This window comes from Meles meles, chromosome 14 (genome assembly GCF_922984935.1).
Source record: "Meles meles chromosome 14, mMelMel3.1 paternal haplotype, whole genome shotgun sequence".
In the NCBI taxonomy this organism is placed as follows: domain Eukaryota; kingdom Metazoa; phylum Chordata; class Mammalia; order Carnivora; family Mustelidae; genus Meles; species Meles meles.
The window spans coordinates 3,990,674-4,014,899 of NC_060079.1; the positions used below are offsets into that span (position 1 = coordinate 3,990,674).

Here is a 24,226-nt window from a genome sequence, read left to right on the forward strand (position 1 = left end):
CCATTTAAGAACCATAAAATGAAATAAACAAAAACCTTAAAGTTTTCAAGGAAAAACACTACCTCTTTAAGAACATTTTCCATTTTTAGGCCTGCTCATAATTTATATCACAAGTATGCTTTCAAGTGACACCCGTTTGAATGCATCTACTATAATATAAATGCTACTCCATAAAGAAGCTCAGTCTTTGACAACTACTACAGAGCTGGATGGGTCAGTTGCTTTAATGCAGAGCCCTCGGATTTAAGCCAATGCCTTCACATAACTTTACTTCAGAGCCAAACAATACATATGAGACAAAGAGCCCACACCATCTGCAATAACATTTTAAATACATGGCCCTCATTGGCATTCTGCCAGGCCTATTTTAAGGCCAGCAAAGTCCTACCAATTGAATTAGTTACATCTAAATGCAATAAGAACAACATAAATAATCTAAGGATCTTTGGAGTGGTATTTCCTTTTTGTTTAAAGACTAGAATTAAACAAGAAATCTAAAATTGTCAAATATGTTTGCCAAATCTTTACCCTATCCTATCTTTATCCTTTACTAAATGCTATGAAATCACAACACAAATCTTCAAGTATAGGCCACCATTCACTTAGATAAAATAAATGTTCTCACTCCATTAGGAACAGATGGTGTAAAACATTAACAATCGAATAAAACATAAAAATACCAATACCTGAAAAACTCTTTTGCAGTTACCATGGAATTCCATACTGAGTCCAATGTTGCTAGTTTTACTTGAACTTGAGAATTCACTCAATAGTGCAGTTAGAATTGAACAGGCCAGGGTTTGCTGTAATTATTTGGTAAGAAACAACCATAAGGCATATTTTTTTTCCAATGTTTTGTTCCAATACAGTATTTGTTCAGAGAACATTTTCTATCTTTAGATCTTCCATTATATCTTTAGATCTTCTATTGTATCTTTCAATCTTACACCTACTAGTCAGAAAACTAGTTATGACAAAGTAAAAATAGCTCTCCTTTGTAAGTACCCTAGTAATTATAAACAATACTTCCCCAATTTCAGCTATACAAATCCATCCATGACTTAACTCAGAACATACATCTATTCAACCAGAAAGCAAATTACGCTTCAAGATAACCAAAGTTAAATGTATTATTTCATTTACTTCACACAACAATCCATATCCCCATTTTACATTTGAACAAGTGAGATTTGGAGAAGCTAGGTAATTAAGGCCAGCTGAGATCTGAATTCAGGTCTGTCTGAGTCTATGTTCTCATATTTATAAAGTGTATAAAGCAATTAAGGTCAGCCAAGATCTGAATTCAGGTCTATCTGAGTCTATGTTCTCATGTTTGTAAAGCAAAACAGATTTTACAGCATCCAAAACATGAACGAGGTAATTCTCGGAAGTTTCTTAAATTGAAAATGAAGATGTTCCTTTTTTGTTTTGTTTTTGCAAAAATTTAGGCCATCACAAGACGTGTAATATTTGGTTGGAGGAAACAATGGTGTACCAGGGTGCGGGAAGGGCTAGCTTCTGAGAACTTTTGGTCTCTCAGAAGTTTCTCAAAGTATTTATCCCCTATAGTAGAACAACATGGTCAAATTCCCAAAACTCTTTTTGTGACTTGGACTTAAACATTAGAATTTTTTGGTAAGAGTTTTATTCCTCTGTACGCTAAACAAGTTTCTAGTGATTTTTTTTTTCATTTTTATTTAATTTTTTTCAGTGTTCCAAAATTCATTGCTTATGCACGACACCCAGTGCTCCATGCAATACTGCAATACGTGCCCTCCATAATATCCACCACCAGGCTCACCCAACCCTCCCACCCCCTCTCCCCTCCAAAACCCTCAGTTTGTTTCTCAGAGTCCAGAGTCTCTCTTGGTTTGTCTCCCCACTCCGATTTCCCCCCACTCACTTCTCCTCTCCATCTCCCAATGTCTTCCGTGTTATTCCTTATGCTCCACAAGTAAATGAAACCATATGATAATTGACTCTCTCTGCTTGACTTATTTCACTCAGCATAATCTCTTCTAGTCCAATAGGCTCCTAACATCAACTTACTGCTTTCACTAATAAACTATTTAGGGTCAAGGTAACAAGGATGGAGAGGATACAAATTATTTTGGCAAGTTTCCAGGGGTTAAGCAGAAATATGCACACTACCTCTGAACAACCGAAAGATTAAAGTCAAGATGATACTATTTATGCAAGCTTATACAACAGCTGAACACAGTCATACCCACCCACCAACTGCAACATCTTTGTTCAGAAATGCTTCTGATGTCAGTACCTTGACCTTACAGATGCTTATCTTGGCAAATCTGAGCAAATATACATAAAATTAAATTCCTAAAGAATGGCATGAAGTGATATTTGCTGAAGCTCAATGACGGTTACACGGATGACCAATATACTATATGTCTAATTTTGCATATGTCTGAAACTTTCTTCTAAAAACTGTAAAAAAGAATTAAATTCATATTTGTCTCTTAATCTCAATTAAAATAAGCATGATTGTGTAACTACTATTTATGGATGGCACCACCAGCCCATCCGTTCAAGCAGTTTCTTAGACTATTACACACCAGGAAGCCCTAACAATAAAGAATACATGCAAATTCCTTCAGGAATCTGGGGGTATAGACCAAGCTGCCTTCAACAATGGTAAAAGTACTCTTAATATGCCTGGTTTAAACACACACACACACACACACACGCGCGCGTGCACTTTTTAATTTTACTTTAAAATACACATTTAATATAAAAATGTCCCCAAATCATCAAGAGAATTGTGTAAGCTTAACTGCCCCAGGCACATGGAGAAAGAAACCTGGTCTGAAAAACGAAGCACTAAAAACCTCTCATAGAGAAAACAGTCTGTTATATACTCAATTCATTTTACACATTAAGAGACTCTTGGAAACTCACTAGTACAATCCCGTCATTTTTTTTTTCAGTTAAGAAAATTGTATTTTAAAAAATAGGTTTCTTTTAAAATGGTTAAATAATTAAAATGCCAGCAACCCAAATCTCACAGATACATTTAAATAACAATGGGACCAACTATGAACATAGTTTTTATTATACCTAGGCTTTAGTAGAGAAAGTAGATATTAAGCTCAAATTAATAAAATTCAAAGCAAAAAGTTAGCACACAGAGATCTAAGACAACAAGATCCTCTGATTCTGTAAACATTTTATAGCATCTTGTATTTTATGTCTTTTAACCTTGGTTTTTCTCTCATCCTTTCTAAAAAAAAATTTTTTTTTTTTTTTTATTTGACAGAGAGAGATCACAAGTAGACAGAGAGGCAGGCAGAGAGAGAGAGAGAGGGAAGCAGGCTCGCCGCCGAGCAGAGAGCCCGATGCAGGACTCGATCCCAGGACCCTAGGATCATGACCTGAGCCAAAGGCAGAGGCTTTAACCCACTGAGCCACCCAGCGTCCCCTCATCCTTTCTAAATAAGACTTCAGCGAATAGAACATTATGAACCCAGAAGCTCTCATTAAACACAAATTCATCATTCTTAAATTATTATCTATAAAAGTATACACAGTAATTTATAAATTCCCAAACTATTAATGTCAACCTCTATTCACCACAAAATGGCTTATTTTAAAACGATTTCCACATTCAAATTCTCAGTAACACAACTCTAATTAATGAAACAACCTGTACTCACAATGAAGCTTTATTTTTATGTGAAATAAACATTTCCTAAGAGTACATGCATGTGTCTGAAGTAAAGATATGAAAAAATTAGTGAAGAGAGGTAAAACAATGAAAGCTGAAGACTTTATGAGGCTAATGTTACTTAGAAAAAGGAAGGAATTTTTATCATTTTTTAAAGTAGGTGCCACGCTCAGCATGGAGTCCAACTAGGAGCCTGAACCCATGACCCTGGGGCCAAGACCTGAGCTGAGATCAAGAGTCAGATGCTTAACCAACTGAGCCACCCAGGCGCCACAAAGAGAATTTTTAAAAAAATAAAAGTCTCCTTTAACTACAAACATCACCAGATAAACAAGGAGCCACAGGGGGATAGGATGGCTTCATAAGCAGCAATAAAGATTATCTCTCCAAAAGAGCAAACTTTCATGTTACTGAAGTAAAATTCACCCATAAAGGAAAGTGCATTTTTTTTTTAAGGTTTGTTTTTTTTGTTGTTGTTGTTTTGAGAGAGAGTGAGTGAGCCAAAAGAGAGGACAAGTGGGGTGGGGGAGGGGAGCAGAGGGAGAGGCAGAAGCAGACTCCCTGCCGAGCAGGGAGCTCAACACAGGGCACTGGGCTTAATCCCAGGACCCCAGAATCATGACCTGAGCCAAAGGCAGATGTATAACCAACTGAGCCAACCAGGTGACCCAGAAAAGTACATTCTTAACAAATGATAATTAAAAACAATACAGAGTCTTATAGACTCAATTCTCTGAACATAATATTGTTTTTTACTTCTTCCTATAAAAATACTGTATCTTAATCTTAGAAAAACTAGAAAGTACAGAAAAGCACAAAGAAAAACTGCTCACAATCCTACCATAGAGAGGTTACTACTCTGAACATCTGTTCAGTTTTCTAATTTTTTCATTCATAGGTACACATCATTTATATATCATTACCATCAGCTGTATGTATTGTTTTCTTTTTTCCACTTTATACTTATGAAATAAAAAGGCAAATTTTTTAAAGTAAGTTCTTTTCAAATTACTAATAAAAGATGTAAGAAATACATAAAAAATGTATTATGCAGCATGGTTACAAGTATTATCAGAAACCAAACATTCTGGTGTTAACCTACCTAAAATTACCAGTTTTCAAAGACTAAAATTCAGTAAGATAGTCTCATCATTAAAAGATATCAGTTTAATTGCTCCTTAATTTGGAAGCCCTGTAAGGATTTGAGATTAACATTATAAACATTCAATATTCCACACCACTAGGGTTCAAAGGTGCCAGATTAATAAAAATTTCTCAAGAACAATGAATAATTAAGCGCTGATTGTAGCGCAAGAAGGCAAAGCACTTCTATACATTATCAAAACAATTATTTTTCCCTAGTCACAGCTCACATATCACATTGTGTCCAGGACTCATTTCCTAACATGACTGCTCATTTTTGGTATCTGATTATCAATTAAATCTCATTAAAATCAAGTTACCTTCACAGCAGTTGCAGTACACTGTTATGAAGATAACTAGGGAAGTAAGCCAAATGTGATATCCTATGGGAAAAAGAGGACAACTCCTTCTCAGGACAAAGAAAGAGGAAGGGAGGGGGGAAAGCATAAAATCTGCCTCTGAGAGATCACGAGTTTTTGCTTTTCTTACACGTGTAGATGATTCCTGTCTGCCTGTTTCAGACTTTCAGGTCTCAATGGTCATCCCAAGGGTATTACTTCTTAACCCCATCTCTAATGACCAATACCTTCAAGTGCTGCCTCTCTGCCCTTAGTCACAGTCAGGGCTAGATATTATTTCTGTACCAGAGACAGATACTCTGATATTTAAGAGGGTCAGAAACAGGGGCGCCTGGATGGCTCAGTCGGCTCAGGTCATGATCCCAGGGTCCTGGGATCAAGCCCCACATCGGGCTCTCTGCTCCAGAGGGAGCCTGCTTCCTCCTCTCTCTCTGCCTGCCTCTCTGCCTAGTTGTGATTTCTCTCTGTCAAATAAATAAAATATAAAAAAAAAAAAAAGAAGGTCAGAAACAAAAGCTGTTGTAAATAATTTAAAGTGGTGAATTTCAATGAAATCAGATCAAAGTGAACTGATTAGTATACTGTAAGACTGTCAAACTAGAATTAGCAATGATTAGACCAGTATAAAATATCACTTGTACAAATATTAGCAACATGAGGTTAATACAGTAATGCCTCATTTATCCAAGATCATAGAGAATTAAGTTAGTATCTGTTAATTTTCCAAATGCAGCCAACAAACATTTTTAATGCAACTTCCTTCACATAAATTTTTCCAAATGAATTATTTCTAAGGCAATTATTATAAGATGTTGTAATAAAGAGAATACTTGGAGTCTACTAAAACATATGATGTTTTACACATCCTTTGACCAAGTCACACCAGACTCAATGCTATTTGATTCATGTTTGCCCCAGTTTTTCTCCACCATCCTTTGTTGGTGTCTTATCACTCATTGCTGCTGGCAATTTGACTAGCACTAACACGTAGTCTTAAATTGATCATTTTTGTTTTCAGCAAGTTAGAAAATAGAACTACCCTATGACCCAGCAATTGCACTACTGGGTATTTACCCTAAAGATACAAACATAGTGATCCGAAGGGGAACGTGTACCCGAATGTTTATAGCAGCAATGTCTACAATAGCCAGACTATGGAAACGAAACAATAAAATTTTTTAAAACTATGTCTAAAATAAACTCTAAATTAAAATACTCTATTGGACTCTTTAGGGAGTCTAGTACAAGGATCTTCCTGTTTTGACAAAGAAATCAGAAAATCTGGGTTTTAACACTCCAAGATTAACCACTTCAAGTAACTTGAGGGCAAATCGCTTCATCTATTTTAGCCTCAGTTTTCTCATCTATAAAAGGGGTTAACACCCTCTGCCCTGTCTAATTCATATGACTGTCCAAAGGTTCCAATTAGATAATGCATGTAAAAGTATTATGTATATGTAGCAGCTTATGATTTGATAAGGTAAAACAACAGTATTTTTATCATCATAAAAACACCTATTTTGGGTTTTTTTTGTTCCATTTCTTGATTATTAAGTACATTCCATCAAATTAAAACTACAGATAATGGTTAAAAAAAGAAAGCTATAACGAAAGCATTAAAGCAATATAGCAGATGCTCAGTAAATCTTAGCTGAACTGATGAATCAACATTTGCTTCTACACCTAATACCATATTAACCAAAGGCAAGTGGAAAACAAATACATGTTGTGTTCACCATTTTTTAGCAGTTAATAAATTTCAAAAAGAAAATTTAAATATGTACAACAAACAGAAGAAATTCAATGAGGTCTTAACATTATAAATGAGTTTTAGTATGTTTTCTTTCACTGAACTACTAAAAATTCACAAGTTAAGTTCACTAACAACTTAACTGTTGTCTTCACATCACAATCCTACACCAGCATTCTCATTTCCAGTGAAAGCCAGTAATTTCATGATGGTGTAAAAATAGCCTTCAGAGACAGCTTGCCTTACTCACCAGCTTGCTGTCATAAGCACAAGATATTCAAATACTAACTCCAGCTGACAAAATAAAATACTCTTGTTCAGAGAGAGGATTGTCTCTTATAATAGCCTGGCTCTTACCCCAGGAGATTTATTACCAAGAACAAACTTTATGAAAGGTTGCCATACATAAAGCAGACTTCCAGCTGCTCTTCTAAGCAAACATCAATGAGACTCGTGATAAGAGAGATTAGGCTGGCTATCATATCCAGGGGCAGCACTGCTGTAGACAAGTAAATTTCTCACCCACTTCTCTCTAGCATGGCAAAGAGGAAGACAGGAGGCTTAAATGCTAAATTAAACAGCTTTAAAAGTGATTTAACATATGCTTACTACTTTCAAAGGAAATAAACATTAAATAGATGAAATATTTAGCTTAAGTATTAATTTAAAATAAAAAAATTAAGCTAATTTCCTTAGGAACTAAAGTCTCCAGGCCTACCCCTTTCAAATTAGTAGAGTGAGTCTGATACAATTACAAACCAAGATGAAGTAACCACGACAACCTTTATAACCACAGAAGGAAAACAGCCTGTCCACAAAGACATGCAGGAAACAACATATTATTTAATAATTGTACCAACACAGTTACTCTGGGAATACATCATGACACCTGCAAAATGGACTGTATTTAAAAAATATAATCTCTTTACTACATCTGTAAAGAACGAACACTGTAAGAAACTTCCTAAAAGCATTTAAAGGAAAGTTATTACGTTGGTTTTTAAAAAAATATATAATTTTTAAAAATATACAATTAGTTTCCACTCATGAACAAAATTTCAACACTTAAAAAATATTATTTCCGGGGCGCCTGGGTGGCTCAGTAGGTTAAAGCCTCTGCCTTTAGCTTAGGTCATGATCCCAGGGTTCTGGGATCGAGCCCCGCATCGGGCTCTCTGCTTGGCAGGGAGCCTGCTTCCTCCTCTCTCTCTCTCTCTGCCTGCCTCTCTCCCTACTTGTGATCTCTATCTGTCAAATAAATAAATAAAATCTTTAAAAAAAAATATTATTTCCATTAAAAGAGATAATCTATTAGAGCATATGTCCCAAAGTTCTATAAGCAAAGGTGTCAGATCACTAGGAAGATAAAACATACATTTGTTGAATGCTTACTAATTTACTTAACATCATCTTTCCTTGTTTGGGGAGTCCCAGAAATGGACATTATCACATTTATTTTACAAACAGTATTAGTAAATCAAGGCCTAGAGATGGTAAATAATTTGTACAAGTAGGTAAGATAGTAAATGCAAGAGCTGTGATTTATCCTAAATGTGAATCCAAAATCAGAATCAGTGTTCTATTACACTATACTGCCCCAAAACTTATTTGAACATGTACTTTAGTAAGGGGGATGGACCACCAAAAAATATAAAAGGGACGTGTGAAAGCCAGACTACATGCAGTTTCTGACAAATGAAGGTTGATGGGAACATTATTCTAGAAAAGGTATGATAGGAAAGTTAGTAAAGTAAATAATTCATGAGATCTCCTCTTTTATCTATAGAAAACCATCAGTCAGTTAGCTCTTCTTTTCAAATAACTCTTAAAATTACTCTTATGAAGAAAATTTCAGTGTTCTGATTTTAACATTCTACTTTACCCTCCCTCCCACTGATAATTGTGTCTCTGAGATTAAGAAAATGTTAAGTAAATTCTTACAGCATTCCCATAAATTCTTAGTCTCAGAAGAAAATAAAGAGAAGAAAATATATTAAAATGTTGTGCTGGTCTTAACCTCATTTTTATAGACCTGCCAAATGAGCTAGTTTTAAACTACCAGGCAAGGACAAATCGGGATGGCCACATGGTGGCATGGCGGGCATTTAACTTGTCATGTAACTGTAGGAGTACTTTTCTAGTTTAATGTTCCAGTGTGGTCACTGAAGTAATTCATCCAGCAATCCTGAAATTAAATTCTACCTCCCAGGGGCGCCTGGGTGGCTCAGTGGTTTAAGCCGCTGCCTTCGGCTCAGGTCATGATCTCAGGGTCCTGGGATCGAGTCCCACATCGGGCTCTCTGCTCGGCGGGGAGCCTGCTTCCCTCACACTCTCTCTGCCTGCCTCTCTGCCTACTTGTATCTCTCTCTGTCAAATAAATAAATAAAATCTTTAAAAAAAAAAAAAAAAAAAAAAAAAAAAAATTCTACCTCCCACTACTCACTCCCTACTACTATAAGTTCTTAATCTTATTAGTAGAAATTCAACTTAAAAAAAAAAAAAACCAATAAATTTGTTTTGGAATATTTCATGAGGATATTAAATTTACCCACTATTCTCAGAGTGCACACACTGTGAACAGAGCAAAATCTTCTCTAACTAAACAGTTACATCTGTTCCAATCATTCTTAGAACATCATTTATTTCAGTGGCTCAAAAAGATCCAAATGCCAGGTTGCATTGGGACTACTTTTTGTGGTGGGTCAAATTACCCAAGGGGAAAGAAAGAGAATGCAATTCCTGTGCCTTCAGTATCCGGAGCCAGAAGCTACTCCTGGGGGATGAGGACAGAATACAGGAATGCTACCTTAACACTGAAATCCTAGCGAACATGATCACCAAATCAACAAGGGAAAAAGCATTAGTCATAAACATATAGATCCCAGAATTACTAGTTAATTTCCTGAAGGTTAAATCCTGGTCAATCACAATAAGCTGGACTCCTTTACCGCGGATTAGCAAATAAAACAATACATCCTCAAGTAGAATCTAAAAATATGAAGAGTAACTTGATTCAGAGCAGCAGGGTCTAGGATAACATTTCTAAGCAGTAGCTTTAGTTCCAAACCTTTTCCCTGCTACTTTATTTTTCCTTCCAAATTTTTATTTAAATTCTAGTTAACATATAGTGTAATAATATTGGTTTTGGGAGAATTCAGTGATTCATCACTTACATTAACACCCAGTGCTCATCATAACAACTGCCCTCCTTAATACCCATCACCCATTTAACCCATCCCCCACCCACCTCCCTCCATCAACCCTATTTATTCTCTATCATTAAGAGTCTCTTATGGGGGGCACCTGGGTGGCTCAGTTGGTTAAGCGACTGCCTTTGGCTCAGGTCATGATCCCAGAATCCTGGGATTGAGTCCGGCATCAGGCTTCCTGCTCCATGGGGAGTCTGCTCCCTCTGACCTTCTCCCCTCTCAAGCTCTCTCTCACTGTCTCTCTCTCAAATAAATAAAATCTTTAAATAAAAAAAAAAAAAGAATCTCTTATGGTTTGCTTCCCTCTCTTTTTCCAAATATTCATGTTTTGCTTCCTAAATTCCACATATGAGTGGAAATCTTTCTCTGACTTGTTTGCTTAGCATAATTATACTCTAGCTTCATCTATGTCACTACAAACGACAAGATTTCATTCTTTTTGATGGCTGAGTAATATACCTTTGTGTGTGTGTGTACACACACACACAAAAACACATACATCCTCCCCATCTTAATCCATTTGTCAGTTGATGGACATTTGGACTCTTTCCATAGTTTGGCTATTGTCGATAATGCTGCTATAAACATTGGAGTGCACATACCCCTTCCCTACTACTTATGGCTAGTTGCTTTCCCATCAGCTATCAATGACTGCCACCACTGGATTGCACACATGGCCATTAGTTAGGCAACAAATGTGAACAAAAACCCATGCGAATAACAAGATTGCCATTATACAACTAATGTAGGCAACCCTGAGGCATCAGCATGACAGGAGCAAAGCCCATCATCAAAAATGGAGACTATGTCTACCAACAGAGATTCTGAAAGTATAAAGATTAACACAGTGAAAAAGTAGCTTCCCAATCATTTTTATCTAAAAATTTTAAACAGAATCTTGAGGACTATTTTCAAGAGAGCTTTGCACTACATAAAACAAAGCCAAAATGACTCATAAAATGTAATAATTCACACATGCACATTTCTGAAGTTGTCAGTTTGTTTTTTTAAAAGATTTTATTTATTTATTTGACTGACAGAGATCACAAGTAGGTAGAGAAGCAGGCAGAGAGGAGGAAGCAGGTTCCCTGCTGAGCAGAGAGCCCGATGTGGGGCTTGATCCCAGGACCTGGGATCATGGCCTGAGCCGAAGGCAGAGGCTTTAACCCACTGAGCCACCCACTGAGCCACTAACCCACTCAGCTTTAACGCCCTGAAGTTGTCAGTTTTATGTAAATAATTAAACTTTCCTCTACTAAGATTAAGTGGGGAAAAAAACCATAAAATTAGACCTTCGGATTATCTAAGTCTCTAGAACTATACTGTCCAATATGGTTGCCACAAGATCTGTTTAACTATTTGAATTTCAATTAATAAAAATTAAAAATTCAGTTCCTCAGTCACACCAGCCACATTTCAAATGCTCAAAAGCCACATGTGTCTGTTATAGTGGCTACATATTGGAGTAGAGATCCAGAACATTTGCATCAACACAGAAAGTTCTACTGGAGAGCAGTACTTTAAGAAATCTGCGGCAAAAATGGCAAAGAACATGATCTCTACACAACCAAAATTGTTCTGCATCTGTTCTGTGATGGTACTTCATACACAACTGTCATAACTATGGAAGTGTACATTTAAAAAAAAATTTTTTTTAATATTTTATTTATTTATTTGACAGCGAGAGATCACAAGCAGATAGAGAGGCAGGCAGACTCCCTGCTGAGCAGAAAGCCCGATGCGGGACTCGATCCCAGGACCCTGAGATCATGACCTGAGCCGAAGGCAGCGGCTTAACCCACTGAGCCACCCAGGCGCCCAGAAGTGTACATTTTAAATGGATAAGGTAACATTAAGTAAATTATTCCTCAATAAAGTTGATAAGGAAAAAGAATAGATAGACAACCACTGGTGTATTCCAAAGGAAAAACAAAATATACTTTGGGCATGTAGAGGAAGTTCCAAAGTCCTGACAACTTCCTTTTGCAGTCCTTCAGTTGAGACCCTGGTATATCAGGCTGGCGATCCAAGCCAGAGTGAGGAACAGATGACTAGAGCAAAGAGAAGGGTGTACATCGGCTTATCCTAAGAGGTGTGAGGGGCAGGAGATCCAAGATACTATGGAAAGTAAGTGACAATGTTAGAGTCCTCCAAAAATGTACCTATAACATAACCTCATACATCAAATACATTATTAAACTGTACTGCTCCCTGAACGGCCATTGGATATGTAAAGTAATTCATAAGAAGTTCTAAGGTGTATAGCCTCACATAGGTATCTTCCAAATGATTAAAGATATTGGTAAAATGAAAAACCACCCAAAAGATTTCAAGATTTACACATGAAATCAGAAGAGCCAGGTATTACCAAACCCAACTCCACAATATCCTTCAGTTGATAATAGTCAAAAGTTCTAACCGCAGATCACAGCTGATCACTAACACGAACTCCAACTCCTCCTGCCTCTGACAGGAGGCTACCACCAGTCACTCTCTAGGCATGACTAGTTCTCAAAAGGTAGACAGAATACTGAAAGGGGAAGAAAAACACGTTCCCCAGAGTAATTCAGTCAAGAAAAAGGGTTCTCAAATGTGTTCAATTAACACCTGGTGGTCAAAGCATACCTCGATCCATTAGTACAGCAACATTTAAATAATTTTTGTTATATTACATATCATTTTATATTTTATTCAAACATTTCTCTTATCATTAGTAGTTGTCAACAGTTTATTAAATGAGGAAAACACTCAACAGAAATGTTTAAGAATATTACAGTGTAATGGCTTATAGTATTTTATATCATTAAAATGATGATTATGAACAATGCCAACGGAAAAAGAGTCAAAGGAAAAAGCAAAGTACACTATATCAATAGTATATAAACATAAAAGACTAAAAGAAAATATGAACAAATGAAAATTGCTTGATTTTTAGACTGTGCACTTGTTCTTTAATGCAGATTTCATTTCTGTTATTTGTGTCATACAAAATAAAAATTTTAAATATTTATAAATACAGATAGCGTACTTACCACAGTGGGATTGCCACTACTTATCAATTGGCTGACTTCATGAAAAATGCTTTTGCAGTCAATTGATTTATCTAAGGATCCTCGTTTTACAATTACTGCTACTGCTAATAGAATCTGTTCCCGAACATACTTTTGGAGGCTGTAAAACATAAAAATCATTGTGAAAATCTTCACGTGAATCTACTATAAAAATACTCCCGAATTTCTCACTATGTCCGAAGCTACTAATAACACTGCTTATATATGAGGGTAGTATAGCCTACTGGTTATGCACAGTGTCCAAAGCCAAAAGGTCTGGATTTGAATCTGCACTCCATTATTTTACGGGCTATGCATATATTATTTTACGGACCCTAAGCAAGACAGCTTCAGAGCCTCAAGCTTTCTCATCTGTTCAAAGGGGATAAACCAGAACAGGGTTGTCACTAGGATTAAATGTTCTTAAAACTATGTGTAGTGCATACTAAGTGCTAGATAAGTGTTAGCTGCTTTAGGCAGTGTTCAATAGATGCAAGTCAGTTCACTAAGAGCCAGCTTATGATTCTGTCAATTAAAAGAAATTATGATCTATATCCATCTCCAACCAGTAGTATAATCTTAAATTCATTCCCTATAATGTGAAAAGGCAACATGATAGCTGCTCATGATATATTACGGACACATACAAATTTTTTTAAAACTTTTTAAAATTTCCTATCTAAACTGTGCTCCTAAAAAAAAATAAATAAATAAATAAAAATTAAAAAAAAAAAAAAACTGTGCTCCTCAGTGTGATGGCAGAAGCACTGACTGATCACAAGTGGAGGCATTCTACAAAGTCTATTAGACCACAAGGAAACAGAGATCTGTCTTTCTGCAATCTCTTCTTAAAGGTAAGGTTCAGAAAACGAAATCTGAACTGTGTAATCCAGACTCTAGAATGCCATAGCATACGACAACCATGTGCCCTTGGGAGAAACTCCAAATTCCTTAACATGGCGTGCAAGCAGTGGGATCCTACCCAGCTTTCTTTGGACACTCCCAATTTACCTGTTGTCTCACATCATTACTTACGAATAGTGTTTTCTTTAACCCTGGAAAGTGTCCCGATTGGGGCCCTTCATGGTCAGGTATCTGCTGCCCTCTCTAATCTCCACCCACTCATATACACTCCAAACTGCAGAAATACTGAGCTTCTTTTAGTTCCTGGCACAATGCACATGCACTTCCTGGCCTCTAAATGTCTATGTCCTCTGCCAAGACTGTGATACCACTTTCTCCAAAAACATTCCCTGAACATGGTGGGCCATCACTAAAGAGGGTTCCCCCAACACATGAATGGCATTTACAAACAAACATGTCTCCCTGTCAAGACTGAAATGAAAAGCATTCCTTCAAAATACAGACTTGAAGCATTCATTAAACAAATAAATGCAGAGATCCTATGTGGAAGAATATGAATTGATCAAAGTGAACTTTTGTGCTTTTGGGGCAACACAATAATTTCAAATACACTGATTACTCCTGATCTTATTTATTTGAGAGAGAGAGGGTGCATGTATGTGTGCATAATTGCGGGGAGGGACAGAGGGAAAGAATCTCCAAGCAAACTCCCCACTGAGCAGGGACCCTGATGCAGGGCTTGATCCCACAACCCTGAGATAATGAGCTGAGTCAAAACCAAGAGTCAGATGCTCAACAAACTGGGCAACCCAGGAGCCCCCATAAAGCTAGTTTTAAGGAAGTCCATTGGCAAAATTTATAAGTTACTTGAAAAATAAATAATAACGGTTAACGTCTGTTGATCCTTATAGTGTCAAGGCTTCCTATAAACCACCTTCACAAAAATATATACATTTAATCCTCGCAACTATCTTTTGGGTAAAATAGTATTAACTCTAATAGTTAATTAAACAACAACAATTAAAAAAATGCACAAGGAGGGTAATCTGCCAGTGCACAGAGAGTGGCAGAAGTGGACATCAGTCCCTTTCTGAACCACTCTGCTATACTGTCAAGTGTACCTTCCATTTTACTCTATGCAAATATTATCCCAACTAGGAGGGAAAAAACAGAAAAAACTCTGTGCATCAAATGAAAAGTATGTAACATTATGAACACGGTATTCATAGTATTCTACTTATGCAGTATACCAACGGCTTTCATTTGACTTGAGGCCATACTGTAGGAAATTCTACGAGACAAAAATGGCTGTGTCATGAGAAACAAAAGAAGGGCAGAATTATTCCAGATTAAAAGAGACTAAAGAGACATGACAACTAAATACAACATATAATCTGTGGTTAAATTCTGGATCAAACAAGTAACATAAAGGAAGAACGGATATCAATAACATTATTCAGACAACTGGGGAAATGAAAACGTAGAATCAGAATTACATCAGATTAATACAGATATGTCAATTATATCAAGAGTATTGAGATTATGCTCTCAGGAGAGATGCTCAAATATTTAAAGATTAAGTATCACGATTTCTGTGGCATACTTGCAGGTGGTTGGGGGCGGGGAATGCACATATAGAAGAGAAATCAAATGTGACAAAACGTTGACTGAATCCCCACTAGGAAAAAAGTATGTGTGTGTTTACTATACTCTTCTTACAATTTTGCTGAGAGTTTTGTTTTTAAACAGTTTGGGAGAAAATATATAAGTGAACCATTTCAATGTAGAACCCTACAATCAGCTCCAAAATAGCTTCTGAACTAATGAAAATTATTTCAAGAATGAGATTTTTGGGGGGCTGCCTGGGTGGCTCAGTCAGTTGAGTGTCTGCCTTCAGCTCAGGTCATGATCTCAGGGTTCTGAGATCAGGCCCTCCAACGAGCTCTCAGTTCAGCGGGCAGTCTGCTTCTCCCTCTCCCTCTGTGCTTGTTCTCTCTCTCTCTCTCAAATAAATAAATAAAATCCTTTGAAAAAAATAAGAATGAGATTATTCTTAGATAATACAAGAGATCACATGTGAGCACGTGTATACACACACACACACTCTCTCTCTCTCTCTCAGAGTCTCTAAGTCTACCAACACATTAAAGTTTACCAAACTCTCCAGATTTCAGTGGTTCCCAAGTGGGGAGGGGGCTCAATGAGCAGCCCCAGGCAAGACAATATCATATCACACCCAAATGGCCTCATCCTATCATACAAATTAAAATTTAAATAAAGAAAACCAGTGTGAAGAAGAAGAGAAAGGTTTGAAAACTGGTCAATTTTTCCTTATGCTATTAAAACTGGGAAAAACAAGCCAAACCCTTCCTTTACACACATCTATATCCACTCATCTACAGAAAACATTACCCATTACACCTGTAATGTTTATAGGTTAAGTAAATCTTGCCTTTTTTCTCTCATGCATTCTTGCGTATGTAAAGCAACCAGCATTTAACTGTGCGCTAAATTTGTGCCAATAATTATTATTAAATACTATGAACTCAGAGACTGCTGGTGAACAATCAGTAGGAACAAACGTATGTTCTACTTTTAAAGCTTTATGTATGTTTAATGCCACTAATCAAAATTCCTAATTACCAACATTTCTGATTACATAACATTTTTCTCGAATTCAATTGTCCAACTACGCAAATGGCATAATACAATGTGCACTGCTTCTTCTTAAAAGACGACTTGGTGTTTGGGGGACTTAAAAAAAAAAAAGGTAAGTAGTAAATGAATTCTTTTTTCTTCTTTTTTTTTTTAAGTAGGCTCGATGCCCAGCATGGAGCCCAATGCGGGCCTTGAACTCATGACCTTGAGATCAAAACCTGAACTGAAATCAAATCGGACGCTTAACCTAACAGCCCCCCCAAGCACCCTGGTAAATGATTTTCTCCCCCAAATAGTGTGACTAACCATTTTCGTCATATTAAAAAAATGATATAGGCAATGAAAGTACAAATCTTATAAAATATTCAAATGACAGAATGTATATGACACAAAAAGAAAACTTACTTTTACCCCATTTCTTAAAACTGATCCATTTTCCAAAAAGAAACTATTAAAATTTGTTGCGTTCTCTTCTACAGCCTCATTAACAAGCATTTCTGTGTACATATATACATTACACAGATGGTTCCCTCTTCACCTGTCTTAGGATACTCACCTATGTCTTATAATACTTACCAAGTACCAAAAGAACAAGTAAGTACAAAGTATTTTCATTTGAGTCCAAGATCAACTTTTATTTATAATCAAAATCTTTGGAACTAAACCAACACCAAAAAAAACCTAACACCGGGGGCACCTGGGTATTTTAGTCGTTAAGGTTCTGCCTTTGGCTCAGAGCCTGAGATTGGGCCCCACATCAGGCTCCCTGCTCAGCAGGAAGCCTGCTGCTTCTCCCTCTCCCACTTCCCCTGCTTGTGTTCCCTCTCTTGCTGTGTCTCTCTCTGTCAAGTGAATAAATAAAATCTTAAAAAAAAAAAAAAAAAATCCCTAACATCCAGCATCATCTTTTCAAAGAAACAAAACATAGTACTGTAAGCTTAAAGAAAAAGTAGTATTTCATTAGGCACCAAAAACAACTCACAATCATGTGTGTGAGTTTTAAAATATGAGTTCCAAGCAGAGCTTAACCATAAACATCTATCATTAAAGCCAGAGAGAGAGAACCACAGCACAAGTATTTTAGCAGTACCTCCACCACATACTTACTTAGGCCTTTGTAAGACATATGTTAAAAGGAATGTTCGCAGTGACTCGATGCTACCTTTTTCCAAGAGAATCCACTCTCGGACAACAGCTTCCATTATGGCTGTGGCAGCTTGAAAGAGGACATAGTCCACTTTACTTGTTTCTGAGGAGAAAATTAGAAACTTTCTTTGAACAGCAGTTCATCTTCCTTTGAACATTTTGCATTTATTAATTTAAAAACAGAACTTTTCAGACAAGGAATAAGATGGTTACCTGTTCTTTTTTTAATCCAGTGACCTTGCTCTAGCACCACAAAGAGGTTAGTTCCTCTCAGAAGACACCCCAGGCAGGTGGCAGCTAATCACCGATCACAATTTTCACAAACTTTCCTCACCTCTCTTCAACTGTTACTTCCAAAGCATGAAGAACTAAAAAATAACACAGCTTTAAAAAAAATAAAAATAAAAATATAAAGCAATCAGAAAATTTCCTAAGAGATTCTCACCCTGTGCAAAATAGAGCTTTGTATCTGCAAAATATCTTAAACTAGTCTTTGAACATCACTATTTGTGATGAGCCATGCTGTTAAAATATTTGTTAAGTGACTGAGCTTTCAGCAGGATGGCCCATCTCCAATAGCAAGTTCAGAAATAAATACTATCACGTTCAGGTTACTTTTCTCAAAATGTTTAAAAAAAAAAAAAAGAAAGAAAAGAAAAATGAGTCACATTTACACAAGGTGAGAAGTTCTTCTGAATTTTCTGACTGCAATATTGTTCAAACTGAATAAAATTCCAAAGCTAAACTTAGAAAAACCCAGCCTTAACTAGCAAGTTATAGTTTCTGAACTAAAAACTGAATCAGGAGGGAAAGAAAAAATAGAAAATCAACATCCGTAAGAAATATTTTAATCTTCTATTTTTTCTTTAATTCAACAATACCACTACAATCGGTTTCCAAACAGCATTATCAAAAGGGAGAAACAGTCAAAATGAAGTCAAGAAAAAGTAGAAATTTTGTGAAGTCCTAAAAAATAACAATCATGTGAAATCCATGAAAAGTCTATGATTAGATTGCAGGTTATTTGCCAAGATCACTAGACATGAGTATCTGAAAGCCATGAGAAATTAACTCTAGGCATAGAATGGCACCTTCAAGAATTTATTAGAAGAGCATGAAGATATAGTCAGGCACATCATTTTCTCTCCTACTCAAGCTTAGGTCATTTAAAAATCTTGTAAGTGATCTTGACACAATAAGCTATAAAAATGCATGAGAAAAGGTATACCCTACATAAATTCCTATCAATTTAGACTACTACATGTGAGTTTTGAACATATAAAAACTATTAAGAGGAAACAATTCGGACTTTCTTCTTTTTAAGTTTGATTATTCCATGCTATCTTAACATGAATTCTAATTGAGATGATAATCAGAACTCATAAAAATTTAGAAACCTTAAAAAATTATCAATAAATAAAGCAACAGCTTCCAAAAATGTAAACCTATTATAAAAGGATGTTTAAAGTTCCAGGAGGGGGAAAAAAAAAAAACCATGTTTTATTCAAAGAGGATTTGAAACAGAAACTAGCTATATCTATTTAGATCACTTAAGGAGAAATATGGTACTGCTTCATAAAGGTAAGTTAAGTAGTCTCTTATTATAAACCTCTTCCTGAAATTGACTGATGATTGATGGCCTAATTTCATTTTCTATTGCAATGGTAATAAAAATTTTAAGGACAAGAAACCTGAAATCCTTAACTATGAGTTTTAACAAAGAAGCAAAATCTTACAGACTCAGAGAATTTTGGAAATACAACTCCAAAGATCATCTAATTCATTTTCTGCATTTTACAGCTGAAGAAAGTGTTGATGAACCAAGAGATTAAGAGAAGAAATTCAATAAGCATGGCTGGTAAATGTTCCTTGAGCAATACTAACCAGCTCCTAAAGGCATATGCCAATGAAGAGAAGACCAAACAAGCCCCTTCTTTGTTTTCATAAGCAATGAAACATGCTTATTTCTGTTTGTGCTAATACCCAATCCATTTCTCCTGCCTCCTCCTCCTTTTTTGCAAGGGTTGGGGGAGGAAATAACTGCAGAAGGTGAATGACATTCAAAAGTTTCCAAGATAACTCTTAGATACCTCTGTTTGATATTAAATAGCCATAGCTAAATTACTACTCCCATAAGAAGCTGTCTCTAAGAATGGAGGATCTGAAAAAAAGAAAGCTGAATTCCAAATTTAAAAGGAGAAATTTTCCTAACCTAACGAATTATACCTTCTCGTAAAACTTATGATTAGCCTTCATAAACTGTACTTACATGTAATATAAACGTGCAGAAGACGCTCTATGGAACTCCAGAAGCTACCAGCCGAAGATTAGGACTTCACATGGACAAACAAGCTCTTATTCTTGCTCTCTGCTCTAAAGATGCTCGAAATTGCAAAGCCTTCATGAGGAAATCACAATTTACTTAGAATTTCTGCTACTTTTAGGATGATTCTCCACTGACCAGGACACTGTCTAGATAATAAATTATTTTGGGCCACTTTGGCAGGAAACTTTCACTTCACACCACAGTAACTTTCTTTAATAATAATTATGTAAACAAAATTAATTTCTATCATGTCAGCCATCTGAAACTACACAGAACCATGAAGACAAAAGTTAAATAATGAGAGGTGAAATAAATTGAAGTAAATAATGAGAGGCAGAGCACTACATTCTGATCAAAAATATTTTCAGAGGAATACTAAAACCATAATAGTCAAGTCCAAGATATTCAGCTACTATATACAATTACCTCTGGCCTTAAAGATTTCTATCTCAAGCACAGGCAATAGAAGCTCCAGAGTCTGCTTAATGATACACAGGCACACCAATCAAGAATAAGTCTCAGGTTTCACTTTGTTTTGTTTCAACCACTTCTGAGATAAGAAATTAAAGAAATCCATTTCTCTCTGAGGGAAGGAGAGAAGAATGCTACAAAGTTAGTCCCAGAAGCGTTGAACCAATCTCTCCCGGGTTGGAGGTATTTCTTAAACAAGAACAGAACTCGCAGGATTTGTGAACGCACATTCAACCAGACCAAACTAGCAAAACCTTAAGTGCCAGACTTCTGAAGTCTAAAAGTCTTCTGACAAAATGCACAGGCATGCAACATGAACACGCACATGCGCGTGCGCACACACACACACAGAGAAGAGTGGAAAAGTAAACCTGGAATAAAAATAAAAGTGTAGAAGAGAAAGAAATGGGGGAAAACAAGCAACATAAAACTTAAGTCAAGTGGGAAGGAAGAATTTTAAGAGGCCAGAAAAGGGAAGCATCAAAGAGAAAGTCTCCCCTTTATCAGAATATCACCCACTGTATAAAAATGACATATTATCCCTAAATAAGAATGTGAAAATTCTGAATTGCGATTGACTGCCACTTGTATGAGAAGTCTTCTTAGAGGAATTAACCCTTCTGTGCTGGTGGCAACTGAGTAAGGAGTTGAAAGATTTTCTGTGAAGTTTAGATGTAAACATTAATGTAACACAGGGCTTTGCAGTACATTAATGATTAGATTATGCTTATAATACATGCACTCAACCTTTTAAATAGTTAATGTCTCAAAACCCAAACTGATTTTAAAAGCACAGCCAGAACTAGCAATACTATTCTTTAGAAACTTTTATCAGGAAAACAAAAGTATTCTAAAACAAGCTCAAATCATAACAAAGCAATAGTACTTCATAAAATATACATACTCTAAAAAGGAAAGAGTTGTATAAACAAATACACTCTAATAAAATACTTAAAACTTAGATCAACTATTTCCCAACTAGTACAGAATGACAACTGAATTACAATAGAAGGTCAGATGAAAATGATGGAATCCTAATTAATGTAGTTAAGGCATATGCCATAAAAACCAGACTCAAATTATTTTAGGTGACTAGTTTAATACGATGGCTTTCTAAATCTAATTTCTAGATGCTGGACAATCTCAAGGCAGTAAAGATGAAGCCTCCCTTAAATTCTTAATAGTGATGTTTAGTTTTGCTTCTTATAATTTAACATGAAATCAAATATTCTCCATGAGCATATGGTAACAAATTTTCTTAGTGCCAGAAACAAATTCACCCCAAAGTATAAAAACTGACCATTAAAAAAAAAGATCAAAACTAACTCATTTAGAATTTAAAAGGTGGTTATTAAAACTGTCCCTCTAATGATAAGATCTACTCCTGAATGAGACAGAGCCACCTTCACCACCATTGCTAGCTCCTTGCAAAAAGAGAAAAGAGCACTTTTTTAAGGTTATCGTATTTTTTAAATGCCTTTTGAAATCAGGTAATGGGGTCACTTACGTGACTGTTTACAAAGCGGTTTTAAATGTTACTACATTTGTACCTCATAACAGCTTAAGGCAACCAAGTCCATGAAGGAAAATGGTACCAATGCTCTCCTCTTACAGATGAAAAACGGGATAAATGACTTCCTTAAGTTGATACCACGCAGCAGGCACCACTGGTATCCAGATCTCACCATATCTATAGCAATACTCTTCCTACGCCAATCTGACAACTTATTTATAAGCCCTTTATGTAAAGCATTATTAACATAATTTTAATTATAGGCTTTCAATCTAGAAACCAGAGTGCTGGTGGCTAACAGATGAGTCTTTCTAAAAGCACAAGAATAAAAGGTCATAAATTTTAGGTCTTAATACACAACTAATCAACTTTGTAGTCAAGGGTAACTCAGAGCCTCAAATATGGGTTACAAAAAATAGCTCCAATTAAGAAAAAGAGCCAACTATAATTAAGTTATAAAATAACAATAACCAATGAAATTCTCTCTTACTGTTTTTGAAAAACATGTAAGAGGAAGAAAACTGTATATATTTTAGAAAATGCCATTTTTGGACAAGAGTTATAACTTTTGTGGTTATTTTCAAAGGAAAGAGATCATTTCTGTACATATGTCAGAGAAAAGGTACCCTTACTTTACTTTACCTTACTTTACTCTTGTAAAAATGCTTCATTTAAAAATATATAGTGATAACCTACACAGAACTGACTAATATTTGCTAAGAAAGCTGAGTATAAAGCTACATGGTTAAAAAAATTTTTTCTGGAAAAAACTAAAAGAAAAACTGTTGAAACCTCCAAAACAATCATAATTTTAAAACACTAGGGTAATCTATACTATAGTACATTTCCTATGACAAGTGATAGCACGCTTGAACAACTGAAAAACTGTTAGACTTTTCCCCCCACCATTAACAGCCTTCGTGTTATGGTCAATAATAAATTACTGAATAAATTATTGAATAATAAATTACTGAATATGATATTCAGGGGAAGAAAATTCAAAGTAAAAACAAATTTCTCTGTCTGGCTTTATGGAATATCTTTAAAGCCACTTCAATAGAATCATTATTAATGGAAATTTGTAACTATACAAACCGGCTTGTTTTAAAAGGAATTCAAAATTTAAAAACATTCAAAACAGAAAAACGAGATCTGATTCTGCAAAAATATTTTTTAAATGAATACTTACCCAAAATATGCTTGCAAACCGCAAATGGTGATTTTGATTTCCTAAATGATAAGAATATGTGCTCTGCATGCTGGCGTTGTTCATTATTAACCATGGAAGGTGGTGCCTTGAGAGTTAAAAAAACAAAAGCAAAACAAAACAAAAAAAAACAGAGTACACTTGTTTAATAAGAAAGCTTGAACAACAGCAAACCTTTAACCCACAGCAAGACAAAATATTTTCACTTTGCGGGGGGTGGTGGTAATGAAAGGACAAATTCCTGCTTATTATTTTAAAGCAACTATAGTATAAAATTCCTTAATAAATATTTAAAATATGGTTTCAGGAAAAAGGAAGAAATTCCTGGCAAAGTTTGGATGAGAACCCTTTAAAGTTGTCTACATTTTAGAAGACAGATACTTACCTAACATTTTCCTTATCTTTTAAACATAGCTAACTTACTGCTTTTTATTCCAAAATATATCACTTCATCAAGTTCAAATAATCTCTAAATTCTTCAGCACTGGTGAAAATGAATCTTAAGTTACTAAAAATTTGTTTTCTAACAGCAATCCTTTAAAATAAAAGTTATTACCAGATAATTCTACCTTAAGTTTTCTAAAATCACCATTAAACCAGAAAAATTAGGGAACAGTGAAGTTAGAATGTATAAAACTCCTATCTGAATAATAAATTAAGCAAAAAAGGCCAGAATTCTGGCTTAACAAAAACCACTTCTACAGTCTGTCAGGTTTTTAAGTTCCATTTTGTTCTAAAATTCCATTTTGTTCTTTCCTCTAAAGATAAATATTCTTTTGAACCTAAAATATATATATTCTCATTATATGGTGTGGTTATCTTTGACTCATTGGGACCCATCTGAAGAG

General features: G+C 35.6%; 1 protein-coding gene across 5 annotated transcripts in view; it reads right to left on the reverse strand.

Annotated features, from left to right (window-relative positions):
- Positions 1-24,226, reverse strand: part of XPO4 (exportin 4) — a 125,298-nt gene that overhangs the window by 70,893 nt on the left and 30,179 nt on the right. Inside the window, exons 1-6 of one of the 5 annotated variants that reach the window (XM_045978002.1) lie at positions 23,361-23,466; positions 20,131-20,259; positions 18,075-18,229; positions 17,823-17,964; positions 13,176-13,314; positions 687-803 (exon numbers count right to left, since the gene is read on the reverse strand). In XM_045978002.1, coding sequence (XP_045833958.1) covers positions 687-803; positions 13,176-13,314; positions 17,823-17,917 — 351 coding nt within the window. In that variant the 5' untranslated portion in view covers positions 17,918-17,964; positions 18,075-18,229; positions 20,131-20,259; positions 23,361-23,466. Of the gene's footprint in view, positions 1-686; positions 804-13,175; positions 13,315-17,822; positions 17,965-18,074; positions 18,246-20,130; positions 20,260-20,613; positions 20,771-23,360; positions 23,467-24,226 lie in introns of those variants that run through there. The other 4 variants (XM_045978004.1, XM_045978000.1, XM_045978003.1 and 1 more) reach the window with 4 other exon arrangements.